At 37.7% G+C, this 20,341-nt stretch overlaps 1 protein-coding gene and 1 pseudogene across 3 annotated transcripts in view; both read left to right on the top strand.

Moving 5' to 3' along the window:
• PGGT1B (protein geranylgeranyltransferase type I subunit beta) overlaps positions 1–20,341 on the top strand; it is a 57,347-nt gene that overhangs the window by 4,471 nt on the left and 32,535 nt on the right. Inside the window, exons 2-4 of one of the 3 annotated variants that reach the window (XM_037167054.2) lie at positions 2,762–2,938; positions 3,149–3,272; positions 3,923–4,041. In XM_037167054.2, coding sequence (XP_037022949.1) covers positions 3,960–4,041 — 82 coding nt within the window. In that variant the 5' untranslated portion in view covers positions 2,762–2,938; positions 3,149–3,272; positions 3,923–3,959. The remainder of the gene's footprint in view (positions 1–2,761; positions 2,939–3,148; positions 3,273–3,922; positions 4,042–20,341) is intronic. The other 2 variants (XM_037167053.2, XM_037167052.2) reach the window with 2 other exon arrangements.
• On the top strand, positions 14,551–15,422 carry LOC119065106 (lys-63-specific deubiquitinase BRCC36-like; annotated as a pseudogene).

Below are 20,341 nucleotides of genomic sequence, written 5' to 3'. Positions count from 1 at the left end.
TGCAAACCAGAGTATTGCCGTTCTTTTCCCAGTCAGGGCACATGCCTGGGTTGCAGGCCAGTTCCCAGCAGGGGACACACAAGAGGCAACCATACATTGATATTTCTCTCCCTCACTCCTTCTCTTCCCCTCTAAAGATAAATAAATTAAATATTAAAAAAAATTTACCAGATGAATCAGCTATTTAAAAATACTACAGGTGAAGAATAAGGCTTAAAATTCCAGAATTTACTCAGTAGTTCATCAGCCATTCCATAGTATTTATTCAGGCCTCTGTCTGCTGTGTATTTTAACTTCAGATTAATTCTAATGTGTCCTTTAAGGAGGGCTCTTCATTTCCACTGTTAATCATTTTATTGAGCGTAGGAACAAAATGTAGGAACATTTTTTAATGTAGCTGCTTTTAATTTTAGAAGTCTTTGCAATATAATTTAGGTATGGCCCCACTTGAGGTCTAGGTGATATGGGAAACTTTGAAAAACCTCTGTTTAACCTTTATTTGCCCAGGCCCCAGGCGCCCTAGAGAGAATGATGGGGCCGTCTGGGAGGGCGGGTGGCCGGATAGTGAGGACTGGAACTAGCACCCCCGCTGATAGAACAATTTTCACATTCTGTTTCTGTATCCCATGTTTGTCATGTAGACAGGAAGACCCCTAATCTATATATTCCCCAAGAATCCTTTGTTTGGGGCTCAGAATTTGGAGACTGACTCCTCTGGGCCCGTGCACGTTAAATAATAAACCTCGTACTCCAGAATCCCTCAGTGTCTGGTTGCTTCATTTTCCTATAACATAGGCAGGAGTGTAGTCTACTGTTAAAGACACTTGAAGATGCCATTAAAGAGATTGTACTAGAAAGGGGCAGAGGAAGAGACCCAAAGTTTGGGAATCTAGTCAATTCCCATAAGTCAGTGTTACAGTGTACTCCCAAATGGTCACTCACCTGCTCTATCTAGCCTAATAGTATCCTACTCAGTGGCATAGGAAAATCGTATTAGTGTGGCTAAATTCTTTTTTTTTTTACTGTCCAGACTCATTTTACTTAAAAAAAAAAAAGTTTGTGGAGGTTCTATTTGATCTCAGTTCCTTTTTGTGCTTCTTCCCTTCTCTCCTCCTCCCCCCCCCAAACAGTTTGTTCTTAAGCCTGAACATTTTGAGATCTTTTGGAGATGTCATTCATGATCCACTGGTGAAGCAAGTTGATGTAGGGACAAAAAATGTTACTTTTTCATCCATGAGATACCATACTTTTTATATGTATTGGTTAGAGTAGAAGAGGCAGGAAGACTTAGCTTGCTTTTGGATTTTCAGACTACACACTCAGAGTTCAATTCTAGGGGAAAGAAGAATGGAAGAGAACCGGCAGATGGTCTCCAAAGGAAAAATAAAAATAACCTCACTAGCTGGATTTTAGGTACATGCATGACAAGATCATTCCTCTATATGCCTGCACCAGGGCAGGTTGCACAGCAATCTACATCCCCAGTAGCAGTCATCAGGGCACCATAAAATCCCATGTTATTCCTCTCAGAGGCCCACACCCAAAAATGTCCCTGTATTTTCTGTGGCCTGTTTAATTTTCTTCCTCTCAAAGTTTTAGGACTACTTGAGAACTCTAGTGTGGTCAGAAAAAAGAATACTTTCTTTTTCTGTTGAAAGGAAAGGGTAGGGTAGGCCTAACCTACCCTAGGATAGGCCCCAGATAACTTCTTGGTCCTGTCTGCCAGCCACTGCTGAGAGCTTCACTTTTTAAACATAAGCTTTGCTCTGTATCTGTAAACTTAGTCTCAACTGCTGTTATAATGGGGTGTGGGTTTAGTGAGGCTAAACCAAGAGGCCTCAGGGCCCGCCCCGCCCCCCCCCCAAGCCTAGTTTGGAGGCTGGAAAAAGCAGCAGCATCGGTATTGAGAGTTATTTTGCATATCAGTAACAGCAGACTAGCCTCCTGGCTAGTATGAAGCCTTGAAGATCAGTGTGACTTTGACCCTTGATGTAACTGGGAGGCAGCTCCCAGGTTACAGTACCTGTGCCAGTGTGAGAGCTTAGAGATGGTTCCTCCATGCCTTGGGCCATACCTGCCGGGACTAACTGTGAAGCCAAGGAAGGCAAAGAACAGGAGTGCTAGCAGGTGTAGCCAATTGTGGAGGAAGTCAGAAATGAAGTTTCAGGGGACGATCCACACCGCAGAGATTTAAACCTAGGCACAGAAGCAATGCAGGGCTTAACCACGGGCTTTTGGGAAGTGGAGAGGGTTCTCTCTTGACCACTTGGTTTAGGCAGCAGGAAAGCAAGATGTAGCAGCCGTGTGGAACTCTCAGCGGTTTGAGGAGATGCAGAAGGATTCCCAGGCTCACCGGGAAGATGTGGTTTTGGATTAAGAACGGGAGCCTAGCGGAGCTACCAGCTTCTATTTTCTTTTCCTGGCCTGTTTTGGCAAAGGGAGGTAGGACTGTATGTTTGCTGGTGTTTTAAAGGGAGTTTGGGGTGTAACAGCAACATTCCTCTATTACTCTAAACCTGTGTAACTTTTAAATGAATAGTTCCTTTTCTTTTTACCAACCTTGGCATTGAGAGCCCCAATTCCTACCCAGTGGCGAGTAGGGCAAAAAAGAACCAAGACCCTTAGGGAGAGGGGGTTTGTTTCTATAACACAATGAGTTGAAAATGCTAGACTTTTAAAAGTCTTTAATAATTAAATATGCAAAATTTTAAAATAGCCTATCATCAGATGACTGATTTCTGGTATTTGCCTTCATTCTCAGGAGCAAATAAAATGAAAAACAGATTATTTAGCTAACACAAACAGATAATATGATTTTAAAGCATGGTTTCTCAACTTCAGCACTATGGACTTTTGGGGCCAGATACCTCTTTATTTAATGGAATTGACCTGTGCAACATTGGACATGTGGAAGCATCCCTGGCCTTTACCAACTAAGGTGACGCAACCTTCCCTATTTATGACAATCAAAAACGTCTTCAGAATGTTTCTGAATGTCCAAAGTGCCTTAGGACCTCACACTGCCTTAGGGCATTAAGCCTTAATCCTCTTTTAAAACCTCCATTAAAAAGTTAAAGAATGCCTCAAGCAGCCCTGCTATATAAGATTTTAGACCAGACAATTTGAAGTATTAATTTATCCATATTAGTCATAGGAATTACTAAAATATGGAAATGGGATAACCATGCTGAACTAAACAGCATTCTGGAATGGATTTCAACATGAAAGGAATTATACATAACAAGCTCTTCATGTGAGAAGCAATCACTAAGGTACTAGTTTTTATATGAAAGCATAGTGTTCAGATTCTGATTTGTGCACAGTCTTGGAGGGGGGGAATGAATATTGTCTTACAGTTTTTCCTTCCATCAAAGAATAGTTCTCTTTGGGAGAACTAGGTTGAAATGCATTTGTTTTTTTTTTTAAGTGTTCCTTTCTAAATTTCATTATAAGTTTTTTCTAAGGTCACACAATATTTGTTAACAAATTTGAATAAAAGTGGATTTATTGTAACATTCCTTAAGAACTAAGCAGCAGCTATAAGCATAATTACTTGGCAAATTAGTGAAAATTGAGATTTTTATATATTTTTCTAGGCTTTTGACTTTATTTGTACTGAACAAGTGCAGGAAACTCTCTTTTTTAAATCTGCTTTTAGCCTTCAGGCTACTGATGTACAGGCTTCAGTAAATTCAGATGAGTAGGATTGATTTCTTAACCCCAAAATATCCCTTTTATAAAAATTGAAACAATGGTTTGATTGTTATTACTAAATTATAAGAGTATATTTGTGTTTTGGCTTTTGCAAAATGGGAGTTGTGTTTAGTTTAATTGGAAAATTGAAGTGAGTTTATTAGTACTCTGAATTAGAAAATCTTCAGTGATTTGATAGTAAAGATGGGATCTGACTTTTTTCTTTTAGGTTGACAATTGCATTTTTTGCGCTGTCTGGACTGGATATGTTGGATTCCTTAGATGTGGTGAACAAAGAGGATATAATAGAGTGGATTTACTCCCTGCAGGTCCTTCCCACAGAAGACAGTGAGTGAGTTTTTAGCATTTTGTTTTTAGTGTGGCTAGTTGTACCTGGTGGAACATGTGTTGGATGAGCATATCTTTGCATTTATTCATAAAGTATTAATATATTTTATTTATCTGTATTTTTCTTGTAATACAACACTCCCATTCTGTTCATATACTACACTTAACAAGTCTAGTCTGTAATCTTTGGGGAGAATAATTTAGAATTGTCTGGGATTAAAAGATTCACAATTGTAGCACCATCCTGTGTTGTGCACTTTCATATTCATGACTGCTTGTTGATTATTTGTATTTGATTTATGTTTGATTAGTTTTGTAGCATTTGCTCTTTTTTTTGTCTCTTCAGTAAAAACCTCTTTGTCATCAGAAAGTTTCTTTTCAGTGTCCTGGTCTTCCCTGTAATGTTTCGCTAGCATTTCTTAAATGATTTCTTAGAGCTCACTCTTACTCTTCAGTCATTTTTATACTTCTTAAAACTTTACAGATTCTGAGCAATTAAATAAATTCTCAAAATTTAGAAATTACGTAATCAACTAAATATACACAAGTTTTATAAACTACATTGTTCACTCTATTAATGTAAAATACCTAACATCAGTTTAACTTATGAATGTTAGAAATTTTAACCTGGAAAAGATCAAGCTAATAAGCTCCCAGGAAATCACACAATTTTTATCATAGGTTACTATATATACTAGGTGATACTAGTTCTGATACTAGGTCTATCAGAATTTTTGAAGAGTCAGCATTTATAAATTAACAGTGTCATTCTTTGGTTGGAGTAATCAAGTGTAAATCTCACCAAGGTGAACTTTGCAAAAATAAGCTAAAGCTTTATTTAGAAAAAAAAGAGGTTTGATCTCTTGGACATAGTTTATGGCTTTCTACTTTGTTATTTTGAAGTTCCCAGTGTTTGTTTTTTTTGTGTGTGTGACTTTTAAAGTCTGTGCCTGTGGACGAAATCTTATTAAAAATGAGAATTTTGCCCTGGCTGTGTGACTCAGTGCATTGAGTGCCAGCCTGCAAACTGAAGCGTCACTGGTTCAGTTCCTGGTTGGGGTGCACGTCTGGATTGTGGGCCAGGTCCCTAGTTGCTGCGTGCAAGAGGTGACCAATCGATGTGTCTCTTGCACATCGATGTGTCTCTACCTCTCTCCCTCCCTTTCCCTCTCTCTAAACATAAATAAATAAATAATGAGCATTTGAACTAGGTCTGTCAGAACTTAATACATAAATATCTAATCACTTTTCACCAGCTACTTGAAGCAGCATATGTGATAAATTGCTTAGTAGTTGTAGATTCTAACATGTTCGCAAGTAGGATTTATTGAATGTTCTGCTAAGAGTACTTTAATAAATTACAAGATATTGTCCTCATTCTCTAGGAGCTTATGGATGACATGAGATCATGATTCTAACCTGCAAATGGAGATAATTTGTATTTTCCCTTTGTGCCAGGATTTTTCTTTTCTTACTAGCTTAACTGGAAGTCTGGGATTTTTTTTTTAAGTTGGATATTAGACAGATGTGAAGATAGTATTACAGATTCTGACTTTTGTTTTTGTACTAAAAACGTATGCCCTATTCAAACTATACACTGTAGTTTCTTAAAGAAATATATCTTATATATTGCAGGTAGGATTTCACACTGTGTTATATAGAGAAGCTATTTGATAAGTTTTTACTAAAATATTGTATTTTATTTGGAAAAATGTTATTGATGTTCATCACCGAAATAGAGTAGTCATTGTTCCTATAGAAAAGTATGGACTGCAATATCTTAGTGAGAGAATTCATACTGTAGGTTACAGTTACCAGAATACTGACTACTTATTTGCCATGCTTCCTATTTTTGTCTTTTCTTATTTTTTTTTCCTCCACTTCTAAGGACTGTTTGCTGGCTCTGTGATTGAGCTATTTTTGTCTGTCTTTAGTATGTGTTACTTTCCCCTACTATTTTATTAGTGAAAATGAGTTTTTTACAACACCTTAATACCCATATTCTTTTTAATGGCTGCCTCCTTTTCTCATTATTTGATCTTTTGTTGTGAGAGATTTGCTGACTGTTTGAACTTTCATATTAATTGCGTTTGCTACATACTCACTAGAATGGCTAATGTGAAAAAGGAGTGGGAAAAAAGTGTTAATGAGAATGTAGCACAATGGAACTCTCATACAATGCTGAAGGAGCTTTATAACCGTCATTTATAACTACCATATGGCCAGTATTTACTAAAGCTGAAAGTAATGTACATTCTATGACTCAGCAGTTCTTCCCTCTAATATATAGCCAAAAGATACTATACACCCTAAGATACTTCAAGGCACTAAAATGTTCATTGCAGTACTTTTCAGAAGAGCACAGAAGTAGGAACTACACAAGCTCCTTGTCATTGGTGTAATTGATAAGTGATGTATTCATATATTTACGTAATAGAATACTGTGCGGTAGAAGGAAAGAAAATTTTACAACTACACGCAAGATTTGAATAAATGTCACACATGTTTTGAGAGAAAGAAGTGCATAGTATATCACTCCATTTATATAAAACACAAAAATAGGCAAAACTAATCTTAACTTTTAAGGAGTGGCCAGAAGGAAGTAGGAGGGGCCTTCGGTACTGTCATGTACTATTTTTTGAGTTGAGTGCTGGTTTTGCAGGTGAGTTTACAGTACTTTGTAGAAGTTCATTGAGCTGTTTAGCTATCATAGGTGCACTTTTTTTTTATAGCTTGATGAAAGTTTCCAAATTTTTTTAAATTAGGGTTGGTACTCACCATCTCTTGAAACCAATCAGAATTCTCTTCTACATTGTACTGTCATCTCCATGGACCCCATTGATTTGAAGCCCATTGCTAATTTTTTTGAAAAATTATTGCCACTTAACTTGCTTAAAATGTTTTTTGCTTACATCTTAATTGTAGACTTCTAGAGGACTGAAAAATGTGTTTGCCTTACATTTGTCTTCCCTCTCAGACATAAAGCATTGTTGTATATCAGCAGTTGATGGATTGTTAAATCACTTGTACCTTCTCCAACTTTACTATTCATCCTTTCTGTATTTTCACATTTAGCCTAGAGCATCCTCTGGCACCTCCAATATTTTCTCATTCATAAGGCATTTGCAGACTGAGGAGAATATGCTTTCAGTGACTCATAGGTCTGTATTTGTCCTACTTTGTGATAGCATATACAATCTTAAAAAACTATTGAGTTGGCCAAAAAGTCTGTTTATTTTTTTATGTAAAATTAAAGACACGTTTTTTATTTTTGCCAATAACATCGTATAATGCTGATCCTAATTAATGTCTTGATTCGATTGCTGTCAACTCATCTGCCTAACCGTGGAGCATCGTCCAGGGAGAAATCTCCAGCACAGAACTTTGCAAACCACTTTTGACACATTTGATCAGTCATAGCAACTTCTCAGTACTCTGCACAAATCCTGTTTTGCATTTCAGTTGTTTTTTTTACCTTTCTTGAAATAATAAAGCATAATATGCTGAACATGTTGTATATTTTCTTCCATCTGCAATATTAAAATGGCTATACAAAAATTGACCAATTTTGATTTTTTTAAATGCACACTGGTGAGACAGCTGTCACAATATAATCTAACAAAATTGTTTGAAGTGAAGTTAGAGACAACTGAGTGCAACTTAGAGCCACTTACAGGAAAAAACCAAATGAACATTTTGGCCAACCCAATAAAATATAAAATGAAACCCAAAGACCACAAAAGAAAATTTGATAGGTTTGACTAAATAAATATTTTAAATGTTTTGTAGTGAAAGATAAAAAGTTAGATAAATGACAGACTTGGAGGAAATTGTAATATATAGAATAGGCAAAATATGAACATTGTATATATTGCCTGCCACAAGTCTGTCTAGACTGAAGAATTCTTAAAGATTGAGAAGAAAATGATATATCACTTTAGAAAATGACAAAATAGCGTGAATAGGTAATTCACAAAAGAAGTACAGATAATCAACGAATACATAAAAAGAGGAATGACCCTACTAAAAATCAGAGATATAATAGAAGAAGTGTTGTTACATTATTTTTTAACTAACATTTCAATTTAGCAAAAAGTTTTAAAAGTTGGCAAGAATGTGGGGGAAAGAGCACTTTATTCCCTTTGTGGAAGTGAAAATTATTAACCTTTTGAAGGGCATTTTAGCAGTACCATTTTCTGCTGTATCTGACACATTCTTATGTGGGTTGAAAAATGGCACCAAAGAACATGTTGACCCAGAACCACAGAATATGACTTTATTTGGAGTAAGGGTCTTTGCAGACGTAGTTAAGGTAATGATCTCGACATCAGTAACTGGTGTCCTTATAAGAGAAGGAAGGGGGAGATTCGAGACACTGAAGAGAGTCAGAGAGGTAAGAGAGGTGTGAATGAATTCTCCCTCAGAGCTGCAGAAAAAAACCAACCCTGCCAACACCTTGATTTTAGACTGCAGGGTTCCAGAAGTGTGAGAAAATAAACTGCTGTTGTTTGCAAGCCATCAGGTTTATGGTAATTTGTTCCTAGCCTGGGGAAGCTAATATATGTGCACAAAAATATATGCAGAAGACTGTTTTGGTATTATTTATTCCAGCAATGAATTAGAAGCAAAATAAATATTCACCAGAAGTGAAACAGTTAAACTCTGGTCTAGTAAAGAATACTATGCAGTAGTAAAGTAATTGAGGTAGATCTATATATGTACGGACATGAAATTGTTCATTGTACATGGGTAGATGATAAATACCAGCATATACAAAGACATTTTGTTCTAATAAGTTGTGAATATAAATATGTAGGAAAAACCCTGAAAGGATACATAGAAAATCTTTGTGGAGGGGAAAGTAGATGGGGATGCAAGAATAAGATACTTTAATTTTAGTCTTTATATCTGCATTGCTTGAATGTTTACAATAAATATGTTTCAGTATTTAAAAATTCAAGTTAAAAAAGTCAGTTCAACTTCTTAAAAACACACAAGAGTAAACATGTAAAAACTAAACTTAAAGTTATTAAGGGTATACATAAATATTGATATTTTGCTCGTGGCAGAAATAATGGTGTATATTATTTAATATTTTATAAATTTCAAAAGCATTGTCAAATACTTCATTAAATTTGTTCTTCCCCTGATCTGCCTTTTCTAAAAGAGGAAAATGAGGCAGGTTAATTAAGAGACCTGCCCCAAGGCCACACACATTAAGTGGTACAGCTAGACTGAAATCCCAGGCTTCTGACTCAAAAGTCCCAGTGCTGCTTTACTGATGAAATATATATGTCCCTAGTGGAGACTGTCATGTGTGGCACTTAAATACATTGTGAATAATTAATCAGAATTAACCCTGGCCTTCAATTTAACTCTGGAGTTGTAAAGACCCCAGTGGTATCCTACTAATCAGTGTGTGGTCAGACCATTAGAGGGTTGGGACCCTTCTCATCAACCTCTGCAAGTGTTTAGGAATCACAAGGGATCAGGCTGGAAATTGTGTGCTCCTTTCTCTGATCAGGAGCACAAGTAGAGAACTTTAGAGCTAGAATAGAGCAGGGAACATTGTAGTCTGTCGTTTTATAAATGAGGATATTAATGTCCAGAGAGATTAATCATTTGTTCACAATAATGTAGCTAGTTAGAATGGAGGCAAATTAGAATACAGTTTTTTGTTTTCTAGTTCTTTGTTATTTTCATTACTGGTATCTGTTTTTTTTTAAATAGATCTCATAAAATATTAGGGTTAAGTGTTTGGGGATGTAAATAAGGTGATTTAATATTAAAAGGTGAGATGCCAGCCCTGGCTGGTGTAGCTCAGTGGATTGAGCTCAGGCCTGCAACACAAAGGATCACGGTTCTATTCCCAGTCAGGGCACACGCCTGGGTTGCAGTGCAGGCCACTTCCCAGCAGGGGACACATGAGAGACAACTGTACATTGATATTTCTCTCCCTCTCTTCTGTTACCCTCTAAAGATAAATAAATAAAATCTTAGTTTTTAAAAAAAAAGGTGAGATGCTTACAATTTTGTTTTTTAGTAGTTTTTAGTCAGATTACTGCCCTTTAAAAATAATATGCTGGCCCTGGCTGGTGTAGCTCAGTGGATTGAGCTCAGGCCTGCAAACCAGAGGATCGCGGTTCAGTTCCCAGTTAGGGCACATGCCTGGGTTTCGGGCCAGTTCCCAGCAGGGGACGCATGAGAGGCAACCATACATTGATATTTCTCTCCTTTTCTCCTTCCCTTCCCCTCTAAAGATAAATAAATAAATTTAAAAAATAATATGCTTAAAATATAAACAGTTTCCTGTGGCTAAATTGAATATGTTGCAAGTTTAAAAAATTGTAGAGAAACTTTTAGGAGCATTGTGATCAAGAATTTTTTGCAGATTTTTTTGGTTTGTGTTCCCTACTGTCCCTAGTCATGTTAGAGAAAAAAAGTGCAGTTAAGCTGCCACCATCAAATACAGGCACAAGACAAAGATTGGTTGGGAAGGAGAAAGGTCTTTAATAAAATGTTGCACAACATGGGAAAATGGAGGACTCCCAGGCTCCTCTCTTCTGCAAAACACATGTAAAACCTGTTTGTCCCCCAAAAGGCTGAAACCCAAACTCAGGCTCAGAAATCCCACTTCATCCTTATCTGTCTGCCCTTCTGGAGCCCAAGGCTGCTAAGCAGACAGCTCTCTGGCTTCAGGCTCCCTTCCTTGAATCCCCGGGTCCTGATCTGTAGCTTCTCATACGGTGGGCGGTCCAGAGCCTCTGCCAGCCTCTGTACCTGGCCATGCAGGGGCTGTGTGGATCCCAGAGGAAAAGAACAGCAACTCTCTGCCCTCCCTTCGTTTAAATCCGTCTATAGCTAACCCCTCCTTTTTTCAGATTAGACTGGAAGGTCAGCACCGCCCCCCTGCCCTCACATTAACCTTTGGGTACACATGTTGGTGTGACCTGTGGTTTCTCTTCAAATCAGGAACCAGAAGAGGATAGGAGGGATTTTTCCTTCATCCCACTCTAGCCTTGTGCGAACTCCATGCAAGGGCCGCAGCCTCCACCACCTCTGCAAAGGTTGGGGAAATGGGTCCTCAGATGCTGCTCTACATTGGTTACTGTGGCCGTGTAACACTTGTTTACCCTTTACCAGGGATGCAGCCTCTCCTGTGCTTCCCCAGGAGCCTCCCCTTTGCCCAGCCATCTGGCCATGTGTCCCTGTGTCTGTGAGTGTGGTGGGCCACATCACAAACCTCTAATTCTAAATTCTCAGTTTACTGTGTTGTTAGATAAAACACTGTTAAATCTCTAATATTTATGAAAGAAACTCTTCCACCTGCCTTTTCCTTAATTGGTCTAGGTTCAATTCTAAAAGTAATCTGTGAAATTTAGAAAATGTTATTTAAAAACTTTTAAGCTATAGAATTTTGCATATACCTTGTCTATATCTCCCTTGGAGACATAGGGATGGAGACATCCTGGAAAGGGTTGTATAACATGTGTCCTTTTACTAGCAAATCTTGTGTTTTCTTTTTTTTTAATATAATTCATTGATTATGCTGTTACAGTTGTCCCAATTTTTCCCCATTTGCTGCCCTCTATCCAGTAGCCCCATTCCTTCTAGCAGTCCCACCCCTTAGTTTATGTCCTTGGGTCATGCCTAGGAGTTCTTTGGCTTCTCCATTTCCTATACTATTCTCAATGTCTCCCTATCTATTTTGTACCTGCCCATTATGCTTTTTAATCCCTGTACCTTTTCCCCCATTTTCACCCTTCCCCCTCCTAGGTGATAACCATCCAAGTGATCTCTGTATGTATGATTCTGTTCTTGTTCAGGGTGTTTGCTTAGGTGTTTTTGTTTGTTTGTTTGTTTGTTTTTAGATTCAGTTGATAGTTGTGAATTTGTTGCCTTTTTAATGTTCATAGTTTTGTTCTTCTTCTTTAATAAGTCCCTTTAACATTTTATGTAATAATGGCTTGGTGATGATGAACTCCTATAGTTTTACTTTATCTGGGAAGCACTTTCTCTGCCCTTCCATTCTAAATGATAGCTTTGTTGGATAGAGTAATCTTGAATGTGGGTCCCTACTGTGGATCCCAGTCCCTTTTAACCTGCAGTTTCTTTTGAGAAATCAGCTGAGTCTATGGGAATTCCATTGTAGGTAAGTCTGCTTTTCTCTGGCTCCTTTTAAAATTTTCTCTGTATCTTTAACCTTTGGCATTTTATTTATGTTCAGGGTGGGGCAACCTGCTTCACTTGTGGCTCTGTGCAGGGGGAGGGCTCAGAAAGGGGACAGTACCACTGCCTGCCTGGCTTCTGGAGGTTTGCCTGGCACTCACCGTTTCCAGTCACTTACTCTCTGTATGTGACTAGTGGCCTTTCAGCTGTTGCCCTGGTGCTGAATCCCAGAGGAGTTGGGTCTGCGTAAATTCTAAGCCCGTGTAGGCCCTTTAAGCAGGGTCTCCTGAAAATCCAACAATTGTTCTATTGTTCCAGCCCCACTGGTTTTTACAGGTAGAAGTTATGGGAATTTATCTTCCTGATGCTGGATTCCTGGACTGTGTAGTCTGACCTGGGGCTGGGATCCTTCACTCCTGAGGTATCCCTCCCAATTTTTATCTGCCACATGTGAATATGGGACTGCTTATTTCACTGCCTTTCCATGTCTCTTTGCCATCTCTGCCCCTCAGACCCATCTGGATGAATGTGGCTTCTTGAAATCCTTGGTCGTTGGACTTCCATACAGTTCTATTTCTGGCTCTTCTGGGTGTTACTTGTTTTGAGGTGTGGTTATAAATTTTTCTGTAGTTGTGCAAGGAGGCAAAGGATGTTTACCTACATCTCAGTCTTGACAGGAAATCTGAAATCTTGTGTTTCTTATGACCTATGAAGAATTATTTCTAGTCATAAAATATAAATATCAAATTTTACATAGAAATTGTCAAATTATTATTCACTTGAATTGTTTGCTCAGTGCAAAAATGGAACTTTTAAAATTGGGATTAGGAAGTTAGGAACATGACCAAATAAGGTTTTGAGTTATATTTAAGCAGCATGACCACCATTAATAGTGTGGTGGTACTTTAGCCTGAGTTGTCCTTTATTAGAGGCCCTTTAGTATACCTTTCAATGTATTTTTATTTTATCTTTAACAATAACATTTTCTCTTAAGAGAGGGGAAATATACTTTGTTATGAAAAGCAATTCCACTAATTAAAAAATCTTTTAAAACTCATTAAATTTTTATATTCTATAGGTTTATAACTTTTATTTTTTAAAGAATCTAGATGCACTGCCTTTACAGTGCTTGACGTATAGTTTGTGTTTATTATGAGCTTAATAGTAAAACTTTTATGTTTTAAAGTGAGATATGACCCAATTATTAGGCAGGAGTTAGCTTTGTAGCTTAATAATTGTCTTTCATGTACAGGCATGCAAATAAAGGGATTGTTTTTCCTTATAGTTGATACCTAAACGTGGTATATTCTCTAACAACACATCCTTCTACATACTCAGCATATACACATATATACATATTACATCCACATTCATATTACCAGTTTTGCTGTTGCTTCTTCCCATTTACCCAATTTTATTTTCTGAAGTAATATGGATTTTTACGATATATTACTCTCTAAATTACGTCTGCCTGTTTGATTTTATGGCTGTACCAGGGTGGAGGATGCATCCATCCGATTAGCAGTTCTCAGTTCAGTGTATCACACAGGGATTATTTTCTCTTTTTACATGTGATTATCCAAGCCCAACTCTTAGGGCTTTTATGTGGGCTTGTGTTAGGACCCAAGAGACATCTGTGTTTTTTTCCAGCTCTGTGATTGAGTCTGTTAGGCTGTCAGAACTCTTTCAGGGTTTGTCTTTTGTTTGGTAGGTTGGTGGTTGTTTTTTTCTATTACTGAATAGGAACACTAGGTGGTGCCATCTAATAATCTCCAAGAAGTTTAAACTGAGTATGCATCCAGTTGTAAATTTGGAATAAATGGCAAGTTTATACTAAACAGTTGGTCAGTAACAAAAAAGGATCTAGAACCCTAACTTGTCATCTAGTATCTATTTTGTTTATTCTGTTCTGGGCTTTAATGGTTAAGTACCCTTTGCTTAATTATAAACATAATGCCCATATTTTGGTATCTTACTCTTGACTGTATACATTTCTTCATGTTGCTACGTACTTTCCCATAATAATTACTTTAAAAGCAGTATAATGTTCCTTTTGAGGAGATGCAGTATGTTATATTTAATCTGTCCAACAATCCCTATGTGGTACACAGTCAGAATTGAGAACCACTGATTTGGTAGAAAGTTTTAAATTTGTAAGGTTTCCTAAATTGTTCAAAGAATTAATGTATAAGCTACCATTCTGTGTATTTTAGGGTATGTAAAGCTGTGCCCAGCTGTGTTGAGCACAGTGCCCAATTTAAAGGATAGAAGAGTGGCTGGAGCTCCAGGTTGGTCAGGCCTGACTGGGCCCGAGGTGGACATGAGCAGGGTTGGACCAAGATGGCAGTGCAGGCGGTTCATCTTGAGTTGCATGCTTTCCTAGTTTGTCTCAACTATGCTCTGAGCACAGAGAAGGAGCAGGTGATGGGATTGTGTATAGGGGAGTTGAATGATGATACAAGGAATGACTCTAAATTTACATGTGCCAGAACTAAAATTAGCACAGTTGCTGAAAAGGTTGACACTGTCAGAATTGTTCATGTTCATTCTGTCCTCAACTTGCCACGTTCTGATAAAAGGAAGGATCGAGTCTAAATTTTTCCAGAGCAGCTATCTACAGCCTCAACAGAGGCGGAGTGGTTGGCTGAACTAACAGGTCACCCCAAGAGAATTGTGGGCTGATATCTTTCCCATCCTCATATAACTGTTTGGCCTTCACATGTTGATGTTTGCACACAAGCCATGTACCAGGTGATGGATCAAGGCTGTGTAGGACTTATTTTTTCCTGTTTCATAGAAGATAAAAACACAATAATTGGCTGGGTACTCTACACTTACCTTCAATCTATTCAGGCTCAAAAGAACTCAGAGTGTGAGAGAACTGAAATCCCAATCCATATTGTACCTCATGTAACCATTGGGAAAGTGTGCCTTGAATCAACAGTTGAGCTGCCCAAGATCCTGTGGCCAAGAGGAGCAGGCTGCATATAGAAGGATTCACGGTCTTACACATCTGAACTCAGTAACCAAGATCCAGAATGGCTCAGTGTTTACCAAGAATCTGTGCAGTCAGATGTCAGCAGTCAGTGGGCCTGTCCTGCAGTAGCTGGAGGACAGACTGGAGCAAAACCAACAGCATTTACAGGAGTTGCAACGAGAAAAGGAAGAGCTTACGCAAGAACTTTCTTCTCTAGAGTAAAGTGGGAGACAAACTGGGGGGAAATGAAAGTATCCACATATAAAATTAAATAAGCCAGGTCAATTTTAAGAAAAAGTTGGAAAGACTCAGATTACCTGACTTTAAGACTTACTGTAAAGCAAGAGTAATCAAGATGGTATGGTACATGACCAGCTGATTTTTGACAAAGGTGCAAAAGCAATTCAATGGAGGAAGGATAGTCTTCAACAGATGATGCTGGAGTAATTGGACACACAAAGGCAAAAAAAATGAACTTTGACATAAAATGTATGCCTTATATAAAAATTAATTAAAAATGTGTCATGAACTTAGATATAAGATATAAAACTATAAAAATTTTAGAAATACCTCTGGCTGGTGAGACTTGGTGGATTGAGTGCTGGCCTGCGAACCAAAAGTTGCTAGTTCAGTTCCCAGTCAGAACATATGCCTGGGTTGCCAGCCAGGTAAGAGGCAACTGATTAATGTATTTTTTGCATATTGATGTTTCTTTCCCTCTCCTTCTCCCGCCCTTTCCCTCTCTCTAAAATAAGTAAATAAATAAAATCTTTAATAAATAAAAATTTACTAAAAAATTTAGAGATAAAATTATGGACAAATTTTTATTGTCTTAGGCTAGGCAAAAAGTTCTCAGCCTTCACCCCAAAGCACAGTTCTAAAAAGAAAAGTTAGTAGGTTGGACTTTATCAAAATGAAAAACTGTTCTGCAGAAAATTTAAGAGGAGTAAATTATTGAGAGAATTATTTGCAAACCATATATACAATATATAACAATCTACAATATGTAACAGTAAAAACCAACAATCTAATCAGAAAATGAGCAAAGTATATAAATAGATATTTCACTAAAGAGAAGAGCAAGTAAGCACAAGAAAAGATGTAAGTTAAACATATGTATACCATATGACCCAGCAGTTTAACTCCTAGACATTTATCAGAGACATGAAAACCTGTGTTGGCAAGAAAACTTGTACATAAATGTTCTTACCGCCTTTGTTTATAATAGCCCCAAACAGGAAGCAACCCACATGTCCTGCAATTGAGTTAAACCAACCATGGAATATTGTTCAATGAAAACAAATACTCATATAACTTGGATGGACCCGAAGGGTATCATGATGATTTTTTTTTTTAAGTATAACACTCTCGAAATGACAAAATTATAGAAATAAAGTACAGATTAATGGTTGCCAGGCACAGGGACTGGAGGGGTAGAGAATGTGTGTGACTATTAAGGGATTGCACAAGGAGTTCCTTTGTGCTGGTAGAACAGTTCTGTATCTTGATTGCGGTGTTAATTAAATGAATTTGTATCTGTGCTAAAACTACATAAGCCTACATACACCCACAAATGAATGCGTGTAAAATTGAAATAAGTTCTGCAATCTAGTAAGGAGTATTGTACCACTTCCAGTATGTTGGTTTTGAAGTAGTACTATACTTACATAGGATTTTATTACTGGGGGATACTGGGTGAAGGGTACATGGGACTCATTGTACTACTTGCAACTTCCTGTAAGACTATAATTACTGCAAAATAAAGTTATACGTATTAAAATAGTAGAATAGTAAAAGCTAGTTACTGTGAATTAGTCATGTTCCAGTCATAAGATATGTGAAGCTTGGGGAAGGATTCACAGGAACAAGTATAAAGGACACATGGACAACAACTAAGGGGGGTGGAAATGGGAGGGAGGTGGGGAGCACTGAGGGGGGTGGGCTGGGATGGGAGTAAAAGAAAACTATACTTGAATAATAACTAAAATTTTTTAAATGCTTAAATAAATAAAGATATGTGAAGCTAGTTCCTCAACGCCTATTTTTCAATAAACTTGATTTTTTTTCTACTAGTTATACATGTCCAGCCTGTTGATACATTTCTACCTGATACATCAATCATGCTGATTTTTTAATTGAGGGTGTGACCACTTTTTATTTTACATTTAAAAAAATTTACTCCAGCTTTATTGAGGTATCACTGATACGACATATAAGTTTAAGGGGTACAACATGATGATTTGATACATGTATATTTTATGAAATGATTACTACATACAGTTAGTTAATACCTCTTTTTCCTCACAAAGTTACCCTTTGTTGTATCTGTGTGCTGATAACATTTAGGACCTACTCTCTCAATAACTTTCAAGTATACAATGCAATACTGTTAACTGTAGTAATATGCTATAGATTAGATCCCCAGAACTTAAAACTTTGTATGCTTTGGCCAATATCTCCACACTTCTTCCCCTCCAGCCCCTAAAAACCACCATCTACTATTTTTATGGTTTCAGCTTTTTTATATGTCACATGTAAGTGAGAAGAGTATTTGTCTTTCTCTGTATGAGTTCTTTCACTTAGCATAATGCCCTCAAGGCACATTCATATTATTGCAAAAGGCAGGATTTCCTTTTAATTGATGGCTGAATGATATTCCTCTGTGTATGTGTGTGGCATTTTTTTTCTTTATCCATCCATCTGTTGATGGTTAAATGTTTTTAAAAGTATTTTATTGATTATGCTATTACAATTGTCCTATTTTTTCTCCCCTTTGTTCCCCTCCGCCCTGTACCACCCCCTGCCCCATTAGCATTCCCGCACCTTAGTGCGTGGCCATGGGTTGTACATAGCAGTTGTTTGGCTTCCACATTTCTCATACTATTCATAACCTTCCCCTATCTATTTTCTACCTACCATTATGCTTCTTAGTCCCTGTACCTTTTCCTTTGTCTCCCTCCTCCTTTTCCCCACTAATAACCCTCCTTGTGATTTCCATTTCTGTGATTCTGTTCCTGTTCTAATTGTTTGCTTTTTTGTTTTTGATTTCTTAGGTTCAGTTGTTGATAGTTTTGAGTTTTTTGTTATTTTACTGTTAGTATCTTTTATCTTTTTCTTAGATAACTCACTTTAACATTTGATATAATAATGGCTTGGTGATGACAAACTCCTTTCACTTGACCTTATCTGGGAAGCACTTATCTGCCCTTCCATTCTAAATGGATTATGCTTTGCTGAGTAGTGTAATCTTAGATGTAGGTCCTTGCCTTTCATGACTTGGAATACTTCTTTCCAGCCCCTTCTTGCCTCCAAGGTTTCTTTTGCGAAATCAGCTGACAGTCTTATGGGAACTCCTTTGTAGGTAACTATCTCCTTTTCTCCTGCTGCTTTTAAGATTCTCTCCTTATCTTTAATCTTCAGTAATTTAACTATGATGTGTCTTGGTGTGTTCCTCTTTGGGTCCAAATTGTTTGGGAATCTCTGAGCTTCCTTGACTTGCATGACTATTCCCTTTGCCAGATTGGGGAAGTTTTCTTTCATTAATTTTTCAAATAAGTTTTCCATTTCTTGCTCTTCCTCTTCTTCTGGCACCCGTATGATTTGGATGTTGGAACATTTAAAGTTGTCCCAGAGGTTCCTAAGCCTTTCCTCATTTTTTTGAATTCTTGTCTATTCATTCTGTCCCGATTTAATATTTATTTCTTCCTTCTGATCCAGATCATTGATTTGAGTCCCAGTTTCCTTCCCTTCACTGTTGGTTCCCTGTATATTTCCTTTATTTTCATTGTTCATAGCCTTCACTTTTTCTCCATTTTGATACCATACTTAACCATTTCTATAAGCATCCTGATTACCAGTGTTTTGAACCGTGCATCTGATTGGTTGGCTATCTCTTCATCCCTTAGTTCTATTTTTGTAGTTTTGATCTGTTCTTTAATTTAGGCCTTTTTGTGTGTGTGGTTTTTTTTTTTTGGTCTCAGCATGCCTGTTGTGTAGTAAGGGGCAGAGCCTTAGGTATTCACCAGAGCAGTGCAACCCATGTACTATGTTGTAGCTCTGCATGTGGGGGGAGGGGTCCAAGAGGGAACAGTGCTGCTCACTCAGCTGTTGGCCAGCTTTCAGTTACTTCCCCTGCTACTCCCAAGCAAAGGGGGCCCTTCTTGTACTGATTCCTGGGTGGGTGGTTTTGTGTATGCTCTAGGACCCAGTGGGTCTCTCCAACAAACTCTCCTGTGAGTCTGGGACCACAGGTTTTTACACTCAGAGGTTTTGAGGCTTTATTTCCCCACACTGGAGCTCTGGGTTGTGCAGTCTGTCTCACTTCCCAGTTGTTACTCCCAGTTTATCCACATGCAAATGTGGGACTGCCAGGTCTGCCAGCCACTGCCTTCCCCTGCCTTCCCATGAGTCCTTTCTCCCCTGGCTGCCCATCTCCACCCCTCCTCCCAGTCTGGATGAGTGTTTCTTCTTTAACTTCTTAGTTGTTGGACTTCTATACAGTTCGATTGTCTAGCGGTTCTGGTTATTTTTTATTTTTAAATTTGTTGTTGTCTTTTTGGTTGTGCAAGGAGGCAAAGTGTTATCTACCTTGCCTCCATTTTTGCCGGAAGTCTCCTGTTGATGGATATTTAAGTTATGTCCTTTTCTGGTTACTGTTAATAATGCTCGAATGGACATGAGAGTACAGATATCTCTTTGAGGTAGTGATGTCATTAGCTTTGGATAAATACCCAGAAGTGGGATTGCTGGATGGTATAGTGGTTCTATTTTTAATTTTTTGAGGACCCTCCATACTGTTTTCCGTAGTGTCTATACCACTTTACATTTCCACTAACAGTGCAGAAGTGTTCACTTGTCATTAATAAGTTCCTGGTTAGGAACTTATTAATAAGTTCCTTGTCATTAATAAGTTCCTATATTAAGTTCCTGGTTATATCTTAAAAGTGAAAATTTTTAGATAGAAAAAAATTTTAGTAAAATTTTGAATGAGTAGAGACTAAATGGGAACTTAACTGTGTTCTATATACTTCAAAGCAAAATGGGTAATTGGACTCATAACGAGGTCTGTCCAGTGCTAAACTACAAAGTACATATATTTTTATGACTATAGATCAGTTTATACTTTTAGCTTACTCCCCTGTGAAGAAGCTATGA

Source organism: Artibeus jamaicensis, unplaced genomic scaffold (assembly GCF_021234435.1).
Source record: "Artibeus jamaicensis isolate MK-2021 breed Jamaican fruit bat unplaced genomic scaffold, CSHL_Jam_final contig_402, whole genome shotgun sequence".
NCBI lineage: Eukaryota > Metazoa > Chordata > Mammalia > Chiroptera > Phyllostomidae > Artibeus > Artibeus jamaicensis.
Note: the sequence above shows the minus strand (reverse complement) of the source record. Positions and strands in the feature narration are given on the sequence as shown.